The following is a 25,001-nucleotide window of genomic DNA, read 5'->3' as shown; positions in this document are numbered from 1 at the left end:
AAAGAAAATACTTTCATCATCATTCAACACTTTCACCACACTCACACATTATCACTGCTTTTGCAGAGGTGCTCAGAATATAACAGTTTAGAAGCATATACGTATAGAGATACACAACATATCCCTCCAAACTGCCAATATCCCAAACCCCTCCTTTAAAGTGCAGGCATTGTACTTCCCATTTCCAGGACTCAAGTCCGACTATATGAAAATAATATAAATATATATATATATATATATATATATATATATATATATATATATATATATATATATATATATATATATATATATATATACATATATATATACATACATATTTATAATTTATTTATTTATTCATATATAATAGGTGTTTTAAACTGCAATAATAGTTTTGAATTAACTTTATTTCTGCAATTTGAGTAGTAAACACTGAAAAACCGCATTTCAAAATTTCTAGAGTAAAAATGAATTTCTCTTCCACCTGAATAGTGAACACTGAAGAAAAACTATTTAAACAAAAAATATCTAATTATGTCCATATGAGAACTTTAAATTACAAATATATAAATGCAATTAAACATGTAACGGTAAATCCAAGTTTTATTAGAATCTGTTTTAATAAAATATTTTCCTTCAAGAAATTAATAATAAAAAGACTTGCATTATTGAAAAAAATCTGCCAAAAATGTATTTCCCTTAATTTAGAATTAAAGCACGTGTTTTCTGCTTCACTGAGAATATTAATAATGAAAACCATTCAGAAATTTATTCAATAATATAAAAATCCATCCCCCCAATGAAAAGCAGGGGTGTCACTAGCACGTTAAGAGACCATACAATAAGTGTCAGGGGCCCGAGACTGTTCAACTGCCTCCCAGCACACATAAGGGGGATTACCAACAGACCCCTGGCAGTCTTCAAGCTGGCACTGGACAAGCACCTAAAGTCAGTTCCTGATCAGCCGGGCTGTGGCTCGTACGTTGGTTTGATGCAGCCAGCAGCAACAGCCTGGTTGATCAGGGGCTGATCCACCAAGAGGCCTGGTCACAGACCGGGCCGCGGGGGCGTTGACCCCCGAAACTCTCTCCAGGTAAACTCCAGGTAAGCAATAACCGAAAAGTAACATCATTTTAAAGAACAAAGCACTCATAGTATATATAAATTAAAAAGCAACACAACATAATAAAAATTAACAAAGATATTTATGGAAATAAAGTATATAATTTTTTTCATGAACTTCAAGAATTAACATTAGTTTTTTTTTTGTAATAGCAGGTTTTGTTCATTAAAGTTTTAATAAATTCAATTTAAAAATTTCACACTAATATATGCAACAATTATTATTATTATACTATCATACAAATTTGCTTACTACTCGCTTGTAAAACTTTCACCAAAATTATTACATTATGATAAACTCAGCGAACTTGCAAATCATCACTCAAACGCTACGGAAATTCCACTCACTGTTCAGTAAATTCAAGTTACTTATATGTGAAATTCAGTATATACTTGGTATGAACCACTTAATTAAATTAAGATGGTAGACCAGAGGTCTAGCTTCTCCCTACGAGCCCCGTGAGGGCGGGGACTGTGACTAGGCCTGGGGACACTTGGTCCCAAAGATGAGGGGGTACGTGTACCTCCTCCCATGAGACTTAGGTCTCGAGATACTCTCCAGATAGGGAGCCAAGGCCGGGAAAAGACCCGGGCCGGGAGAATACCGACGAATAAGAAAAAAAAATTAAACTGTATATTGTCTTCACACAAGAAAACGAAAACTTTGCCCCTTTTTTTCTGCAGGGTTAACAAATACAGCGTAAAATATAAAAAGTCAGTTGTATGCTTCTGATCCTCAAAATGAAAGTAACGAGAAAATAAGTGCCTTGTTTTCACAAGAAACTCTATAAAACGGCAATGTATAAAATAAACATTTCCTACAAAAATATCAAATAGGAAATCACTATAATTAGTAAGCTAAACAAATTTACTAATGCAATTGTTTTAAATCGGACAAGCTGCTTGAAGATGAACAATGAGATTTTTATCAACAAATAACAGCAAACCGTAAAAAGAATACGGTCTATATAGCATATGCAAGAAAACAGATTTGTTGAAAAAAAAATTAATTACAATATACATAAAAAGGCATTTCCAAGGCGTGGCATGCTAATTTAGTTCAGTTAGATCCCTTCCAAAATACAAAATCTAGATATTTAAATATAAACCTTGTGCTTATTACTGCATTGTTGTAAACATGAGTAACACATACAATTCTAATAAATTATTTTGGTATTAAATAGTTAATTGTGGCAAATATGCACACGCGTAGGGTGTGTCTAAATAAATTGGAAAAAGGGCCAAAAATTTTCACCTACATAAATGTGATATGACCCATCGCATGAACCGTGAGGTCAGTTAATGTGGAGAAAACTTGACCGCATACACTACACTGAATACTACTGTCATTACTGCCATTAACAAAATGCTCCACATGATGATTGCCATTATTAACAAATTGCTCCATTTGGTGACTGTCATTACTCACAAAGTGTGCCATGCGATGACCTTCATTATTCACATACTCCATGCGATGACCGTCATTATTCACATACTCCATGCGATGACCATTATTTACATACTCCATTCGATGATCGTCATTATTCACATACTCCATGCGATGACCGTCATTATTCACATACTCCATGCGGTGACAATTACTCACATACTCCATGGGATGACCGTCATTATTCACATACTCCATGCGGTGAGTCTCATTATTCACATAATATTCCATGTGGTGACCATCATTATTCACGTATTTGGTGTGGTAACCGTCATTATTCACGTAATATTCTATGCGGTGACAGTCATTATTCACAGAATGCTCAATGCGGTGATAGTCATTATTCACAGAATGGTCAATGCAGTGACAGTCATTATTCACAGAATGTTCAATGCGTTGACTGTCATTATTCACAGAATGATCAATGCGATGACCGTCATTATTCACAGAATGCTCGATGCGGTGACAGTCATTATTCACAGAATGGTCAATGCGATGACAGTCATTATTCACAGAATGGTCAATGCAGTGACAGTCATTATTCACAGAATGTTCAATGCATTGACTGTCATTATTCACAGAATGTTCAATGCGTTGACTTTCATTATTCACATGTTCAATGCATTGACTGTCATTATTCACAGAGTGATCAATGCAGTGACCGTCATTATTCACAGAATGTTCAATGCGTTGACTGATATTATTCACAGAATGATCCATGCGGTGACCGTCATTATTCACAGAATGTTCAATGCGTTGACTGATATTATTCACAGAATGATCAATGCAGTGACCGTCATTATTCACAGAATGCTCAATGCGTTGACTGATATTATTCACAGAATGATCCATGCGGTGACCGTCATTATTCACAAAATGTTCAATATAGTGACTGTCATTATTTGTATATGCCACACGGTGATTGTCACCATTCACAATATGTTCCATATCGTGACTGTCACCATTCACAAAGTGTTCCACGTCGTGACTGTCACCATTCACAGTAAGTTCCATGGGGTGACTGTCATTATTCACAAAATGTTCCGTACAATTATATGTATGTACATCCCCATTAGGAAATGTATCTACACAACTCTCTTGAGATGATGCAAGTTCGGTAGTGACTTCAGTGCTAGATAATTGTTTTCCGTCTCTCATTTGGGTGACAGTCTCAGCAGTTCCTACTAAAATATACTTATCTGGGATCCCTGGCCTTTCACCAGACCTGTTGGATACTGGTACACACTGATCACGGCTAACAAAATTTGTTTTAATGACTGAATCATTCTCACCTTGGGGTTCACCTACCTGTTCTACAACGCCTTCAATAATATTGTAATTATTAATTTCAACCTTAAATAATTCTTGGCAATTATTAAGTTCAATTTCAACTATTTCCAGGTAGTTCCGTTCTTCGTGATTTTCTGGAAAAGTAAATAACACTTCCTTGTTTTTTTCATTTTCATTCGGGATATCACTCGAATGATTTGCTCCCAGCATAGCTACGTCACTTTCTTCATTACTTCCAATAAACTTCTGAGATGCCTTATGATAATTATATGGACTTTTGTGAAAGCAAATTATGTAACTACATTTAAATTGCTTGCCACAAATATTGCAATCTATACATTTTTGGTGATTCATAATGTCATCTTTTGAAACAAAAACTGCCCCACACACTTCACATTTATATACTTTATTCCTAGATTTCTCAATTATGTCCCCGTGTGCCATTTTGCAATTCAGAGTTAGTTTGTTTGAGTTTGCAAAACTTTCTCTGCAGAGCCTACCTTCAGACTTCACTTCTGTTAGTTTGTTCCTGTTGTTTTGTAGTTCACTGTGGCATTTTGGTCTCTTTCTGTGTTTTCTTATTTTGTATGGATTTCTAACTGAATGTACTCGATCATGACTCTTCAGATTAAATGAATGTAGAAAACATTTGCCACACTCATCGCATTTGAATGTTTTTTTACTTGCATGCACTTTATTATGCTTCAAAAGATCACAGTATTCAATGAATGATTTATCACACATCAAACATACATAAGGCTTTTCACTTGTATGAACTCGAGAGTGAATCTTCCAATCTCTAGATTTTGTAAAACTCTTTTCACAAACATGACACACATATGTTTTATTTTCATGGGCTTTTAAATGGTTAATAAGACATTTTGTGTACACGTATGTCTTCTTACAGGTATCACATTGCTTATATCCCTTATTATATTGCCTATGATCCTCATCATCTACCGTTACTAATTGTCCTTCAATTATTGGTGAATCTGTCATAACTTGACTGATTTTAGATCGATCTGGTCTGTTACTAGAATGCTGGATTTTATGACTCTCAAGAGATGAGTTGGCACTGAATCTTCTCTCACAAATATTGCACTTAAATAACTTCTCGTCAAAGTTGATCCTACCGTATACTTTCAAATTTGCACCATTTATTTCATTGTATGTGTATGAATCTTCATCCATGTGTTGCCTTACATGAGCCTTGAGTTGGCAAAAAACTGCACACTTAACACCGCAAATGCTACACTCACATGGCTCCTTACATGACTGAGACTTTTTATGTTTCCAAAGCTGCTGGTAATACACAAAGCATTTCTGGCAATAATTACACTGGAAACGTTTTTCCCCTGTGTGTTTTCTTGAGTGATTCCAAAGACACTGGTAAAATGTAAATGTTTTCTTGCAATCCTTGCATTTATAAGGTCTTTCTCCAGTATGCTTTCTTAAGTGACTCCTAAGGGAAGATTTCTGCGTTAATCTCTGTTTGCAAACCTGGCATTCGTAATAAAGTCTACCATCAACCATTACTTTCACCTCTTCATTAATTAAATTAACAATGCTTTCTTTGTAAGATTCCCTTGTTTTTTCGTCTTTATGAAAGACCTGACAATCATTTATCTGGTTATCTTCACTAATACCTTTATTACTAAACATACATAAACTGGGATTCATCTCCTCATACTGCTGGGTATCAATGAAATCTGGCAATGGTGCAAATTCATTCCAAAATAACTGACCTTCATCTGTCATATGGACATGTGTGTGGCTCTTTAGCTTGGACAATTGTGAAAATGTTTTGCCGCACACTTCACAAGTGCAAACATTAAGATTATCAGACATATTTCTAAGGCTTCTTCCGCAAAACATTAAAAAAATTAGCTTTACATCTACAGTTTGTCTCAGTTCGTTGAGTTTCTCAAATCCCGAAACTTCTGAGACAGAAAATACTTCAAATACCAGCAAGTGAACATTCAGAATGTGTACTACTGGGATTAATATTTAGAATCTAAAAGTATCATTAGAAAATTATCAAAAAGTTCACCAATACATTTTTTACTGATACACATGTAATTTAAATCCATGCAAATAAATGAAGAATAGTGAATCCTAATTCAATTTAGTTTAGCAAAACTGTTGCATACTTATTCGAAGTCATTCGGAAACACTGTTACATGCTTTTTCCAACAGTCATTCGGAAATTATTGATGAACTGTAACTCGAGTCAGGCGAGGATTGAAGTTTGTGTTCCATATAGAAGGGACGTTTTGTGCGGGAGTGAAGAAAAGTTTATGGCTGCAGACTAAGCACCCTACGCCCTTTTCCTTGGTGTAGTAACAAACCTGTAAATAAAAACACATTTTGTAAAATATTGTTTAGTCACAAATCTTCATTAACACAATATAATTATATTCAACCAAAGATTACAAACGCTGTTGTTTTTATTGTCTTTTTTTATTCTTTATTAGTATCTTAATCAATTCTGTACACCTACTCGCCATGGGTTTGAATCCCACCCGTTCCGTGGTTTGTTTGTAATTGTGTTATTACGATTTCGTGAGTTACGACCCAGTGGTCTAGTTGGTGTTGATGTGGTCTTGCATGAATTAAATATTAGGCTCTGTCCCAGTACTCCTTACACAATATATTACTTTCACAGTATTGTAAAATTCTCATTTTATTCTATGAACCCTATTACAGATATGAATGCTACTGGGAACATGCTTACACCCAGCTATATCATGTAAAAACTGAATAGTAAGCTTTTACTGTTAACCTAAAGAAAAATGTACTGTATATAATACCTATGAATCACACTTTGCAAGAATTGTAACATTTGAATTTCACTTGCATTATCCTTACAAACCTTGTACATAGATCAACCTACAGTCTTAACTGTCTTAAAGATGCAAATGCTGCTAACGCTGAAGTAGCCATCTGGCGTAAACTGAAAACCATTAGTCTTTCTTTAAAATTTTCTTTCCCCTCCTAGTATAAGGACTGTCATTCACTTATCACAAAAGATACACTTCAATAGGCTAAGTGTAAACAATAATTTTGCTGGTTATTTTCTTGGAAAAATCTCGAATAAGATTTAGGTGAATAAAATTTTTTACCGAAAGTATAATCATTCGAACAAAGCTATCCATTTACAACGTTAAAGAATATCCAGCTTCTTCTATCATTATCATGCCAGAAAGCTACAACTTTACCATGCTAGTGGCCTATAAACTGAAGCTCTCGCTTCACACGGTGAGTGTCCGGGTTAGATTCCTTGTGCGGGCTGAAATATTGGGCGCGTTTCCTTACACCGGTTGTCTATGTTCACCATCAGTATAAAATGGGTGCCTGGGTGTTGGTCGACTGGTGTGGGTCGCAACCCGGGACAAAATTGGCCTATTTGCCAGAAACGCTTTGCATAACAAGTGGCTTTCTATATAGTACTATGTCATTGATGTCAGCTAGGCCTGTATACCTCGTACATGTACATAAAATAATAATATTATATTATTATAAATGCTTGGTGTTCATATTATACATCGGGCAGCAATCATTCCTTTGTGTTGCACTTTCTGGCTTTGACATAAAAATTATAAGAGGAGGCGAGCAACGATGGATACCTGGAGGTTACCTGGAGATTATTCCGGGGATCAACGCCCCCGCGGCCCGGTCCATGACCAGGCCTCCCGATGGATCAGGGCCTGATCAACTAGGCTGTTACTGCTGGCCGCACGCAGTCCAACGTACGAGCCACAGCCCGGCTGATCTGGCTCTGACTTTAGGTATCTGCTGATGCTTTGTAAAGTGTACATCATCTGGCCAGGCTAACAGAGGATGACATTAGAACTGTCCAGAAACTGAGATATAAACTTAACTAAACCAGATGAACCATACATCCAGGATGCAGACACTGCCATAGGATCAAAAACTAGCAAGCAAAATCCGAAAGACTATCTTACTTGAAATTACCCAAATACTCTATATTTAGGTCCTATCAATCCTACTGAAGGCTCACTCATCATAGTCACTTAAAAAACAAGACAGGAAACTTGCTACCACTCATGTACAAAAAGAAAAAGCAGCTCATGTGCTGTCGCCCGCTATTACAACTATTTACCAAATCAGTTGAATCTTCAACTTTCCCATCCATACTCAAGATTGCAAGGATTACCCTGATCCAAAAAGGAGGCGATCCAACTTAAGTGAATAATTATAGGCCTATATCAAACGTGGCCATAATATCTAAAATCCTCGAAAAAAATAATATATAAGCGAGTTTACTCCTAGCTAATATCTCACAACATACTTAACCCTTGCCAATTTGGGTTTAGACCTGCGGAAACCATTCGATACAGTGGACCTGCAGGGGTCGAGTCCAAGCTCCTGTGTGTGTGTGTGTGTGAGTACTCACCTATTTGTGGTTGCAGGGGTCGAGTCACAGCTCCTGGCCCCGCCTCTTCGCTGATTGCTACTAGGTCCTCTCTCTCCCTGCCCCATGAGCTCTATCATACCTCGCCTTAAAACTATGTATGGTTCCTGCCTCCACCACATCACTTTCTAGGCTATTCCATGGCCTGACTACTCTATGACTGAAGAAATACTTCCTAACATCCCTTTGTGTGTGTGTGTGTGTGTGTGTTAGTTACCATTTTGTCCTAGGCACATGTCGATTAGACACTAGGCCTGTTGTATATGAGTACGTGTGTGTGTGTGTTTATGTGTGTGTGTGTGTATGAATTTGTATATGTGTGTGTGTGTGTGTGACTCAACAATCAATATTTGCACCAATAACTCACTACAGTTGTGACCGGGTGTGGAAGTGTGAATTGCTCATTACTCTAAAATTTGTTCATGATTGTAGCCATGTATAAACGTAAGTAACCATTCTTACAGTATTCATTATCTTTGTAACTTGTGGGTTCATTACCTTGTACCTAGTTCAGCCATCAAAACTTTGGGGCCCGGTCCCTGGACCCATTGTGTACCTCTGTAATCTGTAAATACCTTTGTAACTTGTCATGATTGTGACTAGACCTACCTGGAGTTCATTACCTTTGTAAATTGTGAGTTCATTACCTTTGTAAATTGTGAATTCATTACCTCTGTAACTTGCTCAGCTATCAAAACTTTGAGGCCCAGTCCCTGGACCCATTATGTACCTCTGTAATCTTTTGACTACCGCCCACAGGATGGGTATGGGGTGCATAATAAACATATTAAACTTAACTTACAGTGGACCACAATATCTTGCACCTTAAACTAGAACATTACGGAGTCAGAGGACATACCCTTGAATACCTAAAATCTTATCTTAGCAAGACACCAGTATGTCTCTACAAACGGTGTAATCTCGACTACTGAACCTGTAGCCGTAGGAAAGCCACAAGGCGGTGTCCTTGGCTCTCTACTCATTCTCATTTACATCATCTCCCCATCGCATCTCATCTCCTTAAACCAGTTCTATTCTCAATGACATTACTTATGTCTTCTCCCACTCAAACCCGACTATGCTTAGTGACACTATTAACGACGATCTACTAAAAATATCTACGTGGATGACGAACAACAAACTCCCTCTCAATATAGACAAAAGCCACTACACGCTGTTTGGAAACAGAGCTTTAAATATCCAACTTAACATATTGGTCAATCGTTCCCCCATTACAAGACACACCGAAGGCAATTTTTTTGGTCTTTATCGTGACTGCAATCTTAAATTTCATACCCATATCCAGCATATAGCCAAGAAAGTCTCCAAAACAGTTGGCATCCTTTCCAAGATACAATACTATATACCCCAAATGACACTATGCCACTCCCTTATCTACCCTTACCTCGCCTAAGTACCTGTGCTTTGGGATGTACTACGACTAATCACCTTAAACTATTAGTGACCCAACAAAAAACTGCTGTGAGGATTATCACCCATTCCTGCGCCTGACAACACACCCCTCCGCTCTTCAAGAGTTTGGACTTACTTAATATACAAAATATGCACTCATATTACTGTACCTAGAGCATTAAACTCCAATATAATCCTTCCTCTCAAACTGTTCCTTGATAGCTACAGCAGAACACAGGTACAACACAAGGCACAAAACTCTCTTCGACATCCCCAGTGCCTGCCTCACCTTACGCAAAAATGCAATTCAGATAAAAGGCCCCAAGATCTGGAATTCATTTCCCGAACTAGCAAAAGCTCCCCTGTCTGCCAATCAATATAGAGTTATAATTAAAAATCGCCCATCTCCCTATACCAAACATAACCAACTCATCCAACTACTTCCAGTTTTTTTCACCCTTATAATCATCCCGTAGCCTGAAATCACTGAGTCAGTTTGAAACTACTTCAATTCCAATTATTTCAAGATCACTAAATTCTACTAACTGTAATATCATTGTCTGCATCGCTCTTGGGCCGTGCGGACAGGCTGCGCGGTGGCTCCTGATTAGTCTAGTCTCTGCGTAGTTTTCTCCAGTCTACTCACGATGGCGGAGGGAGGACGCAGGCGCATAACACTGTCTGCCTGGACCTAGTGACTGGCTTACTTAATAGTCAGAATGCTCATCTACTGTTGATGGCGATCCTCAGAGACACGTATGGGATTACTAATGAAGATTTTTATGGAGTAGCTTTAAATGGCAATTCAAGATTGTTCGTCAAGTTCAGACAAGGCGCCACTTATGAAAACATGGTGGCTAAGTACCAGGATGTGCTGAAAACCGTCAACCCTGGTGTTACTGCTCGTCTTCGAGATGTGTCTCGCTATTACACCTTGGTGAAAGTGCGCAACGTTCCGTTTGAGGCGGACGAATGCGATTTACGGAATGTGTTTGAACAGTATGGTACTGTGCATATGGCGACATTGGGACGATAGCGTGACGGTCCCCTTGTTGGTATGCCAGAAGGGTCGTTTTCTCTGAAAATGTCCCTTAAACACCCGATACCGTCATATGTGGTCATGGAGGACTTCCGAACGCAAGTATATGTAACGTATTCAGGTCAAAGGCGTACGTGCAGGCTTTGTGGGACGTACGATCACACTGCAGCACAATGCCCTACGAGGCGTGGAAGAACAGAGGTTGCAACAAGGATAGATGGGGCAGCAGCGCCACAGTCATACGCTGTAGCCACATAGAGTGCACCTTCGACTGGAAAACTGTGGAGTGAGGAGGTCGAGGGGGAACAAGAGGAGTCACCTGTTTGTTTGACTACCTGGCGTAGGGGAAAACGAAGGCTTGGTGTCGGCGATATCAGAGGAGGTATCCGTACCTCCCCAGGATATTATGGAGGCATCCCTTCAAGAGGCTTTGAATGTTTTGTTAGATGCTTTGGCGTACGATGGAAATCAGGAAGGAATGGAGGATGCAAGCACACAGGAGGAGGAAGGTGACATAGGGCCGGTTGCGGACCAGCAGGTTGTCATTGTGGAGGTACACAGGGATAATAGTTCAGAGGACGATATGATCACTGATCGTAGTTGCCGCAAGAGGGCTGCGGTGATAACGGATAGTGACAATGTCTTAACTCCTGGCCAAAGATCTGGGAAAAAAGCATGGAAAGACGAGACCCGTCGAGATACGGGCGGATCTAAAAGTGTTCAGCAGTTCAGCATGAGAAAAAAGAAGGCATAGGGGGGCGTGAGGGAAGAAGTGGGGAGTGCCGCAAGGGCGTTAAGAATGTAAAGACGTCTAAGGGTAAACCGCCAATGAAATCTTCAGGTGCGTTACTTTAAATATTAACGGATTAAAGTCGATTAATAAGCACAAATGTCTGGAGATGCTATTAAGGAAATACGTTCTTGATGTAGTGTTTTTACAGGAGCATAATTATAAATCTTCAGGGGAATTGATAATTCCTGATTATGTGGTGTACATGGGTTGTTCTAGTAGATTGAAAGGTGTGGCAGTGTTAACAAAAGAGGTCAGCCCGTTTTCTCTACAAAAATGTGAGGTTGGAGAGGAGGGGAGGGTGGTGCGGGTGGTTGGGGCATGGGGTGGGGTGCAAGTGGGATTCATTGGTGTTTACGGGCCAGTGGAAAGTGATATGCATATTAAAAATGTTTTTTTTTAGGGACGTTTTTGGTGTACCATTTAAGGTCGCTGCCAGGCGTAACGATTATTGGGGGAGACTGGAATTGCACTGATCGTCGCAAAGATGTAGAGCCATGAGGACGGGTTTTTTTTTCAGGGTTTTTAGGGGATTTACTGAGGAGTGTGAATGTTATGGATGTGGGGGGGGGGATGAGGTAGGGGGGGACTGCACACGTTTATTAGGAAGGAGTATGCAGCGAGATTGGATCGAATATATGTTTCTAGAGGAATTAAGGTCCGAAATGTTTGCGCTTTAAATGTGAGTTACTCCGATCATAGAGGAGTTATGGTGGATGTGGATTGGGTGGGATTACCAAGGCATTTTAGGGGTTTCTGGAAATTGAATGTTGGGTTAATGCATAAAAAAGGTTTAAGGGAGTCATTTGCGAGAGTGTGGAAGGATTGGTGGAATGAATGTCGGGTAGGGGATGACGTTATTGAATGGTGGGACACAATCAGAAAAAGGAAGGTGAGGGACTTTCATCAGAAGAGTGGTGTAGAACAGAGAATGCAATATGGGTTTTTGCACTATCTGGAAGGACAACTGCAGGAATGTTATGTGAATGGCAGGGGGGTGTATCCGGTGGCTGAAATTGAAAGTTTAAAACAACTAATTGGGGATATCCACAATCATAACTTTGATGCGGCCCGGATAGCGAGTGGTATAAATGAGGTATTATGGGGTGATCGTCCTTCGGCGTTTGTTTTAAGGGAGCAGGGCAAGCGTCGAAGGGCGACAGAAATAATGGAATTGGAAGTTCAGGAGCAATTGGGAACGTATCGTAGGGGACAACTCATTACGTCCACTGAGGGCATGGGATGCTATATAGATTCATGGTATGAAGTGCAATACAAAAAAGTGGGAATTTCAAAAGAAGTAATAGGAGACATGGGTGAATGGGTATGTTGTGATCTTGAGAATAAGGACTGAATGAATTTGAAAGGACCTATAAGTGAGGAGGAGGTTAGAATAGCTGTTGAGAGTATGAACGCTGGGAAATCACCGGGGATCGATGGTATCCCATGTGATTTCTATAAGGAAAGCTGGGAATGTCTCCGTGAATTTTTAGTGGTTTTATTTAATACTATGAAAGATAGTGGACGACTCGGGGTACAACAAACAACAGGTGTTGTGGTTATGATTCCGAAAAAGGCGTCGGGAAACTGTATACATAACTATAGGTCGATATCATTAATGTGTGGCTGTTGCAACCCCTGAATGGGTTACAATGTATATTATGATTATGAATATAATGTATATATATAATTATCACCTTTTCATATAATTTTATATTGCTTATATTTGCGATAATAGCTAAATCGTAAATATATTGCTTTATATTATTATTATTTGACTTAGCTAAATTTTGTGAGATAGGATGTAACATATTATGTGCTCAGTTCAAATCTTGATTGTCTAACTACTGTAATTATCGCTATTTGCTCGTTATTCTGCTGGCTTCTGTTGCTGGGCAGTACTGTCCACGGAGCTATCACGTGATCGAGGGGGGGTGTCCTCACCTCACCTGAAGTATTCAGTCTGGTCTAGACTCGCTTGGTGGTTGGACGTATTCTGACAAGAAGAGCCTAAGTCTACCTTATTGGCTCTTGTTGGAAGATCGTCTCTTGTCTCATTATTCTTGTTAGTTCTGTAGAACTCTGTTCACAGAACATTGTATAGACTTAGTGATTTTCGACGTTGTACTGAGGTTGTGTGTCGCTTAGACACTCTGAGCAACTCAGGTCCTGAGCTGTAGCTTCTGACCTAACTTGTACTGGTATCACTACGACAAGGTCCTAAATGCACTAGAAGATAAAAAGAATGCTGATGTAATATATACAGACTTTGCAAAAGCCTTCGACAAGTGTGACTATGGCGTAATAGCGCACAAAATGCGTGCTAAAGGGATAACAGGAAAAGTCGGTCGATGGATCTATAATTTCCTCACTAACAGAACACAGAGAGTAGTCGTCAACAGAGTAAAGTCCGAGGCAGCTACGGTGAAAAGCTCTGTTCCACAAGGCACAGTACTCGCTCCCATCTTGTTCCTCATCCTCATATCCGACATAGACAAGGATGTCAGCCACAGCACCGTGTCTTCCTTTGCAGATGACACCCGAATCTGCATGACAGTGTCTTCCATTGCAGACACTGCAAGGCTCCAGGCGGACATCAACCGAATCTTTCAGTGGGCTGCAGAAAACAATATGAAGTTCAACGATGAGAAATTTCAATTACTCAGATATGGTAAACACGAGGAAATTAAATCTTCATCAGAGTACAAAACAAATTCTGGCCACAAAATAGAGCAAAACACCAACGTCAAAGACCTGGGAGTGATCATGTCAGAGGATCTCACCTTCAAGGACCATAACATTGTATCAATCGCATCTGCTAGAAAAATGACAGGATGGATAATGAGAACTTTCAAAACTAGGGAGGCCAAGCCCATGATGACACTCTTCAGGTCACTTGTTCTATCTAGGCTGGAATATTGCTGCACACTAACAGCACCTTTCAAGGCAGGTGAAATTGCTGACCTAGAAAATGTACAGAGAACCTTCACGGCGTGCATAACGGAGATAAAACACCTCAATTACTGGGAGCGCTTGAGGTTCCTGAACCTGTATTCCCTGGAACGCAGGCAGGAGAGATACATGATTATATACACCTGGAAAATCCTAGAGGGACTAGTACCGAACTTGCACACGAAAATCACTCACTACGAAAGCAAAAGACTTGGCAGACGATGCAACATCCCCCCAATGAAAAGCAGGGGTGTCACTAGCACGTTAAGAGACCATATAATAAGTGTCAGGGGCCCGAGACTGTTCAACTGCCTCCCAGCATACATAAGGGGGATTACCAACAGACCCCTGGCAGTCTTCAAGCTGGCACTGGACAAGCACCTAAAGTCAGTTCCTGACCATCCGGGCTGTGGCTCGTACATTGGTTTGCGTGCAGCCAGCAGCAACAGCCTGGTTGATCAGGCTCTGATCCACCAGGAGGCCTGGTCACAGACTGGGCCGCAGGGGCGTTGACCCCCGGAACTCTCTCCAGGTAAACTCCAGGTATCTGTGCATTGTCACAGTCGGGTATTTTCGTATGCTGAACTTAGATTCAGTAGTATGGGAGTTTTGTGACTTTTGTGGAGGATCTGCTGATGGTCCCTACTAGCTGTCTTTATATTATCTCCTTGTTCCTGATTGTCGCAGTTGCTTGTTATATTGCTATTGGGCTTAGCATTCTTTTTATTGTTCAAGCAGACTGTTCTGATTGCCAGTTGGTAAAGAAGTTAGTTTATTTGAGGACTTTGTCAGTCACTTGTTTAAGTCTAGTAGAGTCGTGAGACATAGCGAACTACTTAGAGCACTTACACACAAACTTGTACATATTTGTAATATCTTATTAAATGTTAATGTATCAGACGGTACTTAAGAAATATAAATGTGATATGTGCTTTCAGCACACTACTACTGTACTCGAGAGAAGTGATTAATATTATTTTGATTACTGTGATTAATTTAATTTAATCTGATATACGCCTAGACAACTTTATTAATAAATTTATTAAATTTTAATTTCTCTAGTTAGTAGCCTACCAGTTGTAATCCTGAAGCACTATTGAATCATACTGAATTCTAATGGATAATTGGACAAGGATACTGACTACTTGTTACGAAAACCCAGTAACAGGCTGGATTCTAGAAGGGCAGTCCTTTCTAGTATTCACTGGAGATCTCTAAGCTTTCAGAATCGCGTTTTTTGTAACAGTGGCGATTATAAATTTTTTGCAAAAATGCTAGGTAATAGGATTAAGAGGGTGTTAGAGAAGGTATTGGATGAAGGGCAATATGGGATACCCGGGAGATCAATGTGTGTGGGTCAAGGCATAATACTTAGGTTTATTGAGGAAAGTGGGAAGGGTAAGGCAGGGGGAATATTGGCTCTGGACTGGCACGCGGCATTCGATTGTGTGGAGCGTGAGGCTTTGTGGAAAATTATGCAGTGGAAAGGATTTGGGAAAGAAATAGTAAACTGGGCAATGGCTTTGTATGAGCAAGCTACGTTTAAGGTACAGGTAAATGGCAGGTTGGGGAAATTAGTTGGAATGCAAAGGGGTTTGAGACAGGGGTGTCCTGTGTCGCAGATTCTGTTTGCATTAATTCAGGACCCCTTTTTCAGGGCTGTATGGGGGAGTGTAAATGAGAGTGAGAGGCGAGGGGGGTGGGGGTAAACGCAGGAATCGTAGGATATGTGGACGACACTATGATTTTATACAGGGGATCACAGGATTTATGAAAAGTCCATGCTTATGCGTGTGGGGGATTATATCCGGGGGGGACTTAGGTCAGGAGGAAGGTTGGTCTTCAGTTAACAAAATTAAGGTATGTGGGATCGTCCATATGAGGAATATTCAGGAAGCGAGGAAGGTTAATTCTAGAGAGGCTGTGGATAGGGTTTTAGGACGGCTGGCGGGACTGCGTGCAGGGAGCTTATCTTTGCATCAGCGTGCAATCGTGGCGAATGTGCTTTTGTTTGGTAAGTTGTGGCATGTGGTATGTATCCGTTAGTCCAGTGCGATGAGACAAGGTTATTGAAGCGTGTATTTCGATATCTCTGGGGTTCTGGATGTGACTGGTTAGCGAGAGATGTTGTGTATTTGCCGACTCGTTGGGGTGGACTGGGGTTAATGAACCTGCATACGCGAGTGTTAGGTATGTATGTAAAACATAGTTATTTGAGGGAGGGTCGGGGGGCAGGTACAGGTCTGACAGGGATTAGTAGTTGTTAGTTTAATATGTTTATTATGCACCCCATACCCATCCTGTGGGCGGTAGTCAAAAGATTACAGAGGTACATAATTGGTCCAGGGACTGGACTCCAAAGTTTTGATAGCTGAGCAAGTTACAAAGGTAATGAACTAGATCTGGTCATAATCATGACCAAGTTACAAAGGTAATGAGCTCCAGGTAGAACTGGTCACACTCATGAATAATTGCAAAGGTAATGAATCATAAACACATTAATCATGAGAATTTACAAAGGTAATGAGCTCCAGGTAGAGCTGGTCAAAATCATGACAAGTTTCAAAGGTAATGAATGATAAACACGTTATCACATGATTACAATCATAGACAAATAACAGAGTAATGAGCAGTTAACAAACATAGCAGGGAATTCATCCACTGCCCCAACAACAGATGTTGCAAGGTGCCTGTCTCTCCTCGGTAGACAGCCATTGCAAACAGCAGCAAGTTGCCCCGGGATCTGCTGCTTGCACGAACACCATCGACCCTCCCCAAGAGGTCCAAGAAGCCAGTGACTCCGTTAGCAGCCCGATGGAGAGGTCCCCTAGGGACATGTCAGCGTCCTGGTGGACGCCAAGTTGACTGAAGATCCCAGGCCCTCGTGTGCACGGATGTTGAAGCTTGAGGAACTGAGTACACACTGCCTGTGGCACACCTGACAGCTGCCTCGCGGTTGAACTCCACGATGCTGTCCCTGTAGTGGAAGTTCCTGTGAGCCCGGCACTCCCTGCAGTGCCATCGCTGACATCGTGGGTTAGGGAAGAAGTACCCTCTACAGATGGGGTGGCACTGGGAGTTGGGTGGGTGAGGCGGGGGAGACGCGCAGGGGTGAGGCGTTATGAGAGGGTCACTGTTTACTACACACGCCCTCCCCCTCCCCCCCATCAGAGAGGGGGGGAGGCGCTGACTGGTCCTGACTCGACAACACCAAATCCTCTGAAACTGCACAACACTTCAACTATTTACGCTGAAACGATGCACTGGGATGTCCGTTCGCTGCTCTGGTATCTTCTCAAAGCATTCACACTGAGTTCTGTTAGGTAGGGACCTGGTCAGCCTCTTTGACCAGGAGCTATCCTTGAAAATTCCGCAGCTAGCCCGCTACACAACCTGCCGTGTCGGCCATGTTGAGAAAAAGTCTGACAGGGATTCGAAGGGATTTGGTACGTTGGGTGAATGGCGGGGATCTTAAAAGATGGGAGAACATGTTGAGGGTCTTAACTTATGCAAGGGAGCCATGTAGGATCAAGATTGGAAAATTGGCGTTGGTGGGAGGTAGGAAGGGGGTGGCTAGAGTAGAGGGAGTATTTCCGATGTATGCATGGCATGATATTTGGGGACGTCTGACGAAGTTACGATTGCGGGCCGGGGTACGGGAGGTAATGTACAAATTTCTTCATAATATATTGCCGTGCGGGGAAGTGTTAGCGAATAGGCGTGTGCAAGGGGAAGGGGGAGCGTTGTGCGTGTGGGGAGATCGAGACGGTGTATCATGCAGTGTATTTTTGTGAGAGACTGGAATCAGTGAGGGTGTGGTTTAGCAGGGTTTTACGTATGGTGGGGGAATTAGTGTCTTAAGAGCGTTAAGTTTATATGTGGGAGGGGGGGGGATAGGGTTGCTGGTGCAGAACGCAATGGGATATTTAGTTACGGATTTTGTATATATTTCATGGGTTTATAGACACTAACCAGTAAGAGAGGATCAGGGCGTTGGCAGCGATTTTCTATGGTACACAGCAGCGGAATAAGAATATTGCTGGAAGCAAATGGCTTCTGACTTTTTCGGAGGGATATTGCAGATTTCATGTAAGGGATTTATGGGGTTTAATACCGTAGACGTGGCTGGTCTCTTTGGCGTTTGGGAGGGTATGACTGTTGGACTTGGTATGGTGAGGAATTATGTCTGGATGCTGGGTAGAGGTGGATATGGTAGGTTGATGGAGTATAAACAAGACTGAAATAGGGTTTTGACATGTAATTAATTAATTGGAGGATTATAGTGTATGCCAAGCGAGCAGGTTTCATGAAATGTATGATTACCCCATCTGATAAATCACTAATGTATCAGTGTACCTTATGTAAGAATGATACTTGTAGACATGATGATGCTGGGTTTGAAATACAAGTTAGGTCCTGATATTATTTGGGTTTAAGTAAACCTTGGCGCTAGTCTATAATATCATTTGTTAATGGCAGATCATTGATGTGATCTTGGTTTTATGATATTGCATCGATAATACGATATTAATGATTGTTATGTACGGATTTTGAAGTGAGATGGTTACAGGTAATGTAATTTATGTAACATTTAACAGGTGATCGTGAATGATTCGTGTGTGTATATTATGTTGCTGTCTGGATTAGTTTGTAAATAGTTAAAAATTGTGTAATTTAGTTGTAGAAGTCAAAAGGCATCATGATCAACAATTGTTGGAAAGACGTTGATGTTATAATAATAATATGAGGTCTTGGGACTACAGGCTAAAGTTTGTTATTATAAGGTTTCTGTAATCTGTGATATATGTATATAGGTATATTACATATTTAATCACGTGTATGGTTGAATGGCGTGGATGTGTTGCGTGATGGTTTATAGTGGAATACACACTAGTCTTGGGTGTGTGTATTGTAATTTGTGAAAATGTGTGTGTACGAGCTGGGTATGAATTCGTTGTGAATGTTCATTGGTCCCCTTTTAGTTGTTGTAATTTCACTAGAAATTGGCGAGTTTGTGGTATAGTGTAAAGTAAAATTTAAGCTTTTATTTTCATGTTAATTAAGAGTTTCCTGCTTCTTGCGGGAAGTATTATTGTGGTGTGTCTTTGCAATTTTCTTGTAGGTTTAGGTTTGTCTTTTGTTTAACATTTGTAATGTATAATTTAATCCTTCGTATGCTGAATCACATCATCTGTTGCATTTCGCGCAAGAGGGACTTAGTGTACTGTATAACAGGCATGAAGTGTAGGTTTAGACTTTGTTAATGTTTTTTTCTTTTTGAGGTGTTATCCTGTTCTTTTCATTGTTAGGTGACGGTATATCCTTTAATACACATATGACTGTAACACTTAGGGTATGTTATGGGGTTGCTGGTAGTTCACTGTATTTGCAAACGGTTCATTATTGTATTCTTTTATTTATTTATGTCTTGTAATGTGTTCTTTTAAATAAAAATATAAAAAAAAAATTGTAATATTTTTGCTACCTCTCTTATTATATTAATTAATGCATAATTAAAATTTTACCACTCAATAACCTATGTCTAGTCTTAAATAGTCTGTAAGAATTATTATAAATTTTATTAATTGTAATATTCTTTGCTACTTCTCTTATCGTAATATTTTATTAAAATTTACCTCTCAATAGCCTCTGTTTAATCTTAATTAAGTAGTCTGTAAGCATTAGGATTAGTCTGCCCCATATGCACAAGCATGCTAGTGGCTTTCTTTCTGCTTAATAATATTTTATGACATGTAAATTACTTTGTATACTACACAAATAAATTGTTCATTGCTTTATAGAAATGTTATGTGCAGGAACAAGGTTAAGTACCTTGCCCATAGCTCTTGAGTTTTTTTTATACTGCACCTAATGTTAAAACGTAAACATGGTAACAAGTCAGTTTTTTTCTTTCTGAATGAAGTGACGTGATTGAGCCCTTGCTTTCTTAAGTCATGATAACAATTAAAAATGGTTTTGTACCGATAACGGCCCCAAGAGACCCATTAACTTATCCATGTTGATGTTAAATGGTTAGAAAAAAAATAGTGCAAGACACGAGTGTGGCACCATGAGTGGGTACGTTGGGCAATGAAGTGAGGGAACATTAAAAAAAATTGTCACTACCAGGACGATTCACTCACCTGTCATACGGTCTAAGTTTCGATAGATTAACGCAATATTTTAACGAAATTTTAAACTGACGAAACTTATATTTTGAAAGCAAGTTTGCTTGATGATAACGCTTTTTTATCCTAGGAATAATCCCTGGTCTTATAAATTAAAATAATATCAACACTAAGACGAATTATAGATATATTAATGTGCCTCAATATATTAAAGTTGTATGAATACTTCACATCATAATCAACGTGTTATGTTTAGTGTATGAAGCGGGAATGTATTACTAATATATTGACGGAAGAGCCAAACCCGTATGTGTCATACAGCGCCCTACGATGAGGTAATCAGGTTGGATCCAAGGGAAAGGTAACTCCAGTTTCTTCCATCCAAGGATATACTTCCCTTCAAGGGAAGCAAGCGGTTTTGCAGCAAATTGAAATAAAAAAATAAGAAAACAGACAAGGCGCAAAGTCCTTCATAAGAACATAGTTCAACGAACACCTACATACACTTCACATCAATCTTTTTATCAGTTTCACAAGGAAGCGCTAAACCCGTACGCCATCCAGTCCCTGAGGAATGGTGGTAATCAGGTTTGATTTGATGAAAGAGGGGGGAGGGGTTAGTTCCAATTCCTAGCATAAATGGGACAAAATTAATTCAGGAAGCTATCAAAATACTCGCCTCTGATTTGTCAGTCAGCGGTGACAGGAGGTCCGTATCTCACCGTAGCCCGTCTTCGTTATTTTACAGATGAGCATTAGGATTTTAACAATTTCTGTGTATCGTAGGCTTACCAAGCCGCTGTTACTCATCTTGTTTAATAGATTTTTAAGTAATTTGCCGTTACTTTCTATTAAATTGCAAATTATCTAAATAAATTGCAAATAACCTAAATAAATTGTAAATAACCTAAATAATTGCAAATAGCCTAAATAAATGCAAATAACGTAAATAAATTTCAAATAACTTAAATAAGCTGCAAATAACCTAAAATAACTATTCGTGATAGAAGACGAAGCATGTAGTTTGCCTGCCTACAGAGGAAGTCCCCTTAGTCATGTATATACTCACTCCCCACCCTCCCCAATCCCTTACTATGTGTAACAGTAAGTAATTTCCCAGACTACAATGAATCACTTGCAACAATGATTTACCAGACTGAAAAAAAGTATCAGTAAAATATCACTGAAAAAAAAAGAACAATTTACAATAGAAATTTACCAGACCGAAAAAAGCGAGGCTCACATTGCCATCACAACGCCAGTGATTTAAATACACAAATTCATGCATCAGTTATATTCACTGAGAAACGTTCGACTCGTAGGGACTGATCCAAGGAACGGGACGGCAGTTCCAATTCCTTGGATCGAGTGTTTAGCCGGGATAAAAGCATCCCCTTGAATGTAACACTCATTAAATTACTTTTGTTCCTGAAAAAGAGCTACTCGAATGGGTTGTTATGCCAACTCAATTATTCTAGGTGTTTGGAATCTTTGTAGACCACATACATCACTAACATTTTTTTTTATTCCACGGAGCAAAATCCATTGCCTTAGGACAGATTCAGTCCAGGAAAAGGGAGGGTAGGGTGGTCTCAATTCTTTGGATCAAGAGCCCTTCATCAGCGTAAAGGCTGTTTGAACATAGTAGTACAAAAGTATTACGGCTTAAAAAATATGTAATGGCTTCATATCTAAAGTATAAATAATAGAAGTCCTCAGGTTGTTCTTCAACTCTATATATCTTTGGTTAGGCCTCATTTAGACTAGGTTGCTCAGTTCTGGTCACCGTATTACAGAATGGAAAAAGTACAGAGGATGACAAAAATGATCCCATGTATCAGAAATCTTCCCTATGAGGATAGACTGAGGGCCCTGAATCTTCACTCTCTCGAAAGGCGTAGAATTAGGGGGGATATGATCGGTGTATAAATGGAAAACAGGAATAAATAAAGGGGATGTAAATAGCGTGCTGAAAATTTCCAGCAAAGACAGGACTCGCAGCAATGGTTTCAAGTTGGAGAAATTCAGATTCAGGAAGGATGTAGGAAAGCACTGGTTTGGTAATAGAGTTATGGATGAGTGAAAAACTCCCGAGTACAGGTATTCAGGCTAAAACATTGTGTAGTTTTAAAAATAGGTTAGATAAATACATGAGTGGGTGTAAGTTGGACCTGGCTAGCTTGTGCTGCTGTCTGGTGCGTGCTCCATCCTTGAGTGGGGGTGACCAGACTGGGTGGGTCATTGGGCTAATCCGGGAGAGGACATGGACTTGCTCCGCATGGGTCATTAGGCCTGTTGCAGTGTTTCTTCTTTCTTGTTTTTATAACAAACGTTTTGCATTACTTATTCATGGGAGAGCTAAATCAGTAGGGGCCGTGCAGCACTCGAAAAATTAGAGGCATTCAGGTTCGATCCATGGAAAGGCAACAAATGTACAATTCTTTATATCAAAAGCTTCTCACCAGCATCAGTTTCACATGCGCCATTACTAATGACGCCGACGGCCCCACAAAAGCATTATACATATGAAACACCTTTCATTTATCAAGCAATACCACTTACCATATCAGGAGAAGTTACTTCGCTTGCTCTCTCTACTTGCTGAAGAACAGAAGACCTCAAGGGGACAGGAAGATGGTGGAGTTACGCATCAAGGATGGAGACCTGGTCAGCAACATCCTCCCCTGTTGGACTCCTTAGTCGCTCTGCTAGCACCATGGCGCGTCATCTCCCCCCCCCCCCCCCCCCCGAGTTTAAAAAAAACGAATTTGTCCCTTCTCTTAACAACCTAAATTGGTATTCAAGATGGAAAAAAAATCCTGTATAAAAAATTCAGCAAATAGTAAATAGAGATAAATTTAAATTAGCTCATTGTGAATATGAGATTAAAATTTCTGAACACACGAAGATTTTTATTGTTGGGTTAAAAATTCTTCTTGTTTATTTAAACACAAATATAAATCTAAGAGTAGCTGTTGATGCATTCTGGTAACTGTTGCTAAGACTTAATCGCTATAATCATGTTCCATATTAATATATAGGGGCTCATTAACTTTTGCCCTAATGAATAGCCTGATGAGAGCATCTGAGAGTTGCAGGATAAACTGCATGATTTGCAGAAGCTGTGGAAAATACTGTATATATTTTCCGGAAATACGGTAATTTATAGGTAATTTATAGGTAAAAAGAAGTAAATATGGTTATGAATTTTGTACAAACGTTGGTGTAATGGGAAGAATTTTTCGTGCTCTAGAGGTTAAAATTGTGTTGACACCTCTCAAATAGGAGGCGAAATTGGTGGATGTGCATTCCTGCATAACTTGAGATATCAGGCGACTGGACAAGACCTCTCCAGGAACCTCAGATAAGCTCTCTAGATTTGTGTGTAATTCTGGCCAGCATTATTTTCATAGATTTAGTTAGAGTGAGGTTTTCTGAGTATTATACACATTAATCTCCAGTCAAATTGGTGAGTGATATTAAGATATATTTTCCTTCTGTTATGTAATTGTGTATATATATATAACCATTTATTATTTTTAATATAGAGTCCACAAATTTATATATTTACCAGTATTCCTGGTGTATGTATATTTCATTTAATTAATAGGTCCAGAGCAACTTGTGGTTATGACAGTGGTAGGTATCGAAGGGGGACATTTTTTGCGACCTAGGTGTCCCAAATTCCTACTTGTCTATGTAACCTGGAGTTTACCTGGAGAGAGTTCCGGGGGTCAACGCCCCCGCGGCCCGGTCTGTGACCAGGCCTCCTGGTGGATCAGAGCCTGATCAACCAGACTGTTGCTGCTGGCTGCACGCAAACCAACGTACGAGCCACAGCCCGGCTGATCAGGAACTGACTTTAGGTGCTTGTCCAGTGCCAGCTTGAAGACTGCCAGGGGTCTGTTGGTAATCCCCCTTATGTGTGCTGGGAGGCAGTTGAACAGTCTCGGGCCCCTGACACTTATTGTATGGTCTCTTAACGTGCTAGTGACACCCCTGCTTTTCATTGGGGGGATGGTGCATCGTCTGCCAAGTCTTTTGCTTTCATAGTGAGTGATTTTCGTGTGCAAGTTCGGTACTAGTCCCTCTAGGATTTTCCAGGTGTATATAATCATGTATCTCTCCCTCCTGCGTTCCAGGGAATACAGGTTTAGGAACCTCAAGCGCTCCCAGTAATTGAGGTGTTTTATCTCCGTTATGCGCGCCGTGAAAGTTCTCTGTACATTTTCTAGGTCGGCAATTTCACCTGCCTTGAAAGGTGCTGTTAGTGTGCAGCAATATTCCAGCCTAGATAGAACAAGTGACCTGAAGAGTGTCATCATGGGCTTGGCCTCCCTAGTTTTGAAGGTTCTCATTATCCATCCTGTCATTTTTCTAGCAGATGCGATTGATACAATGTT

The 25,001-nt window shown here is 39.9% G+C and overlaps 1 protein-coding gene across 1 annotated transcript; it reads right to left on the bottom strand.

Moving 5' to 3' along the window:
• Window positions 1-371: 371 nt before the first annotated feature.
• On the bottom strand, window positions 372-23,296 carry LOC128694992 (uncharacterized). Its single transcript, XM_053785372.2, has 2 exons — window positions 23,161-23,296; window positions 372-6,189 (listed from the first exon to the last, which is right to left on the bottom strand). Exon 2 carries the CDS (start codon window positions 5,714-5,716, stop codon window positions 2,360-2,362), a length of 3,357 nt encoding a protein of 1,118 aa, XP_053641347.2. The 5' UTR covers window positions 5,717-6,189; window positions 23,161-23,296; the 3' UTR covers window positions 372-2,359.
• Window positions 23,297-25,001: the final 1,705 nt, after the last annotated feature.

Source organism: Cherax quadricarinatus, chromosome 35 (genome assembly GCF_038502225.1).
Source record: "Cherax quadricarinatus isolate ZL_2023a chromosome 35, ASM3850222v1, whole genome shotgun sequence".
Taxonomy (NCBI): domain Eukaryota; kingdom Metazoa; phylum Arthropoda; class Malacostraca; order Decapoda; family Parastacidae; genus Cherax; species Cherax quadricarinatus.
This window is presented reverse-complemented; position numbering and strand designations above follow the sequence as displayed.

Coding starts and splice junctions, on each gene's coding strand:
- LOC128694992 (XM_053785372.2), bottom strand. CDS start 5,716: ATGTTTTGCGGAAGAAGCCTTAGAAATATGTCTGATAATCTTAATGTT.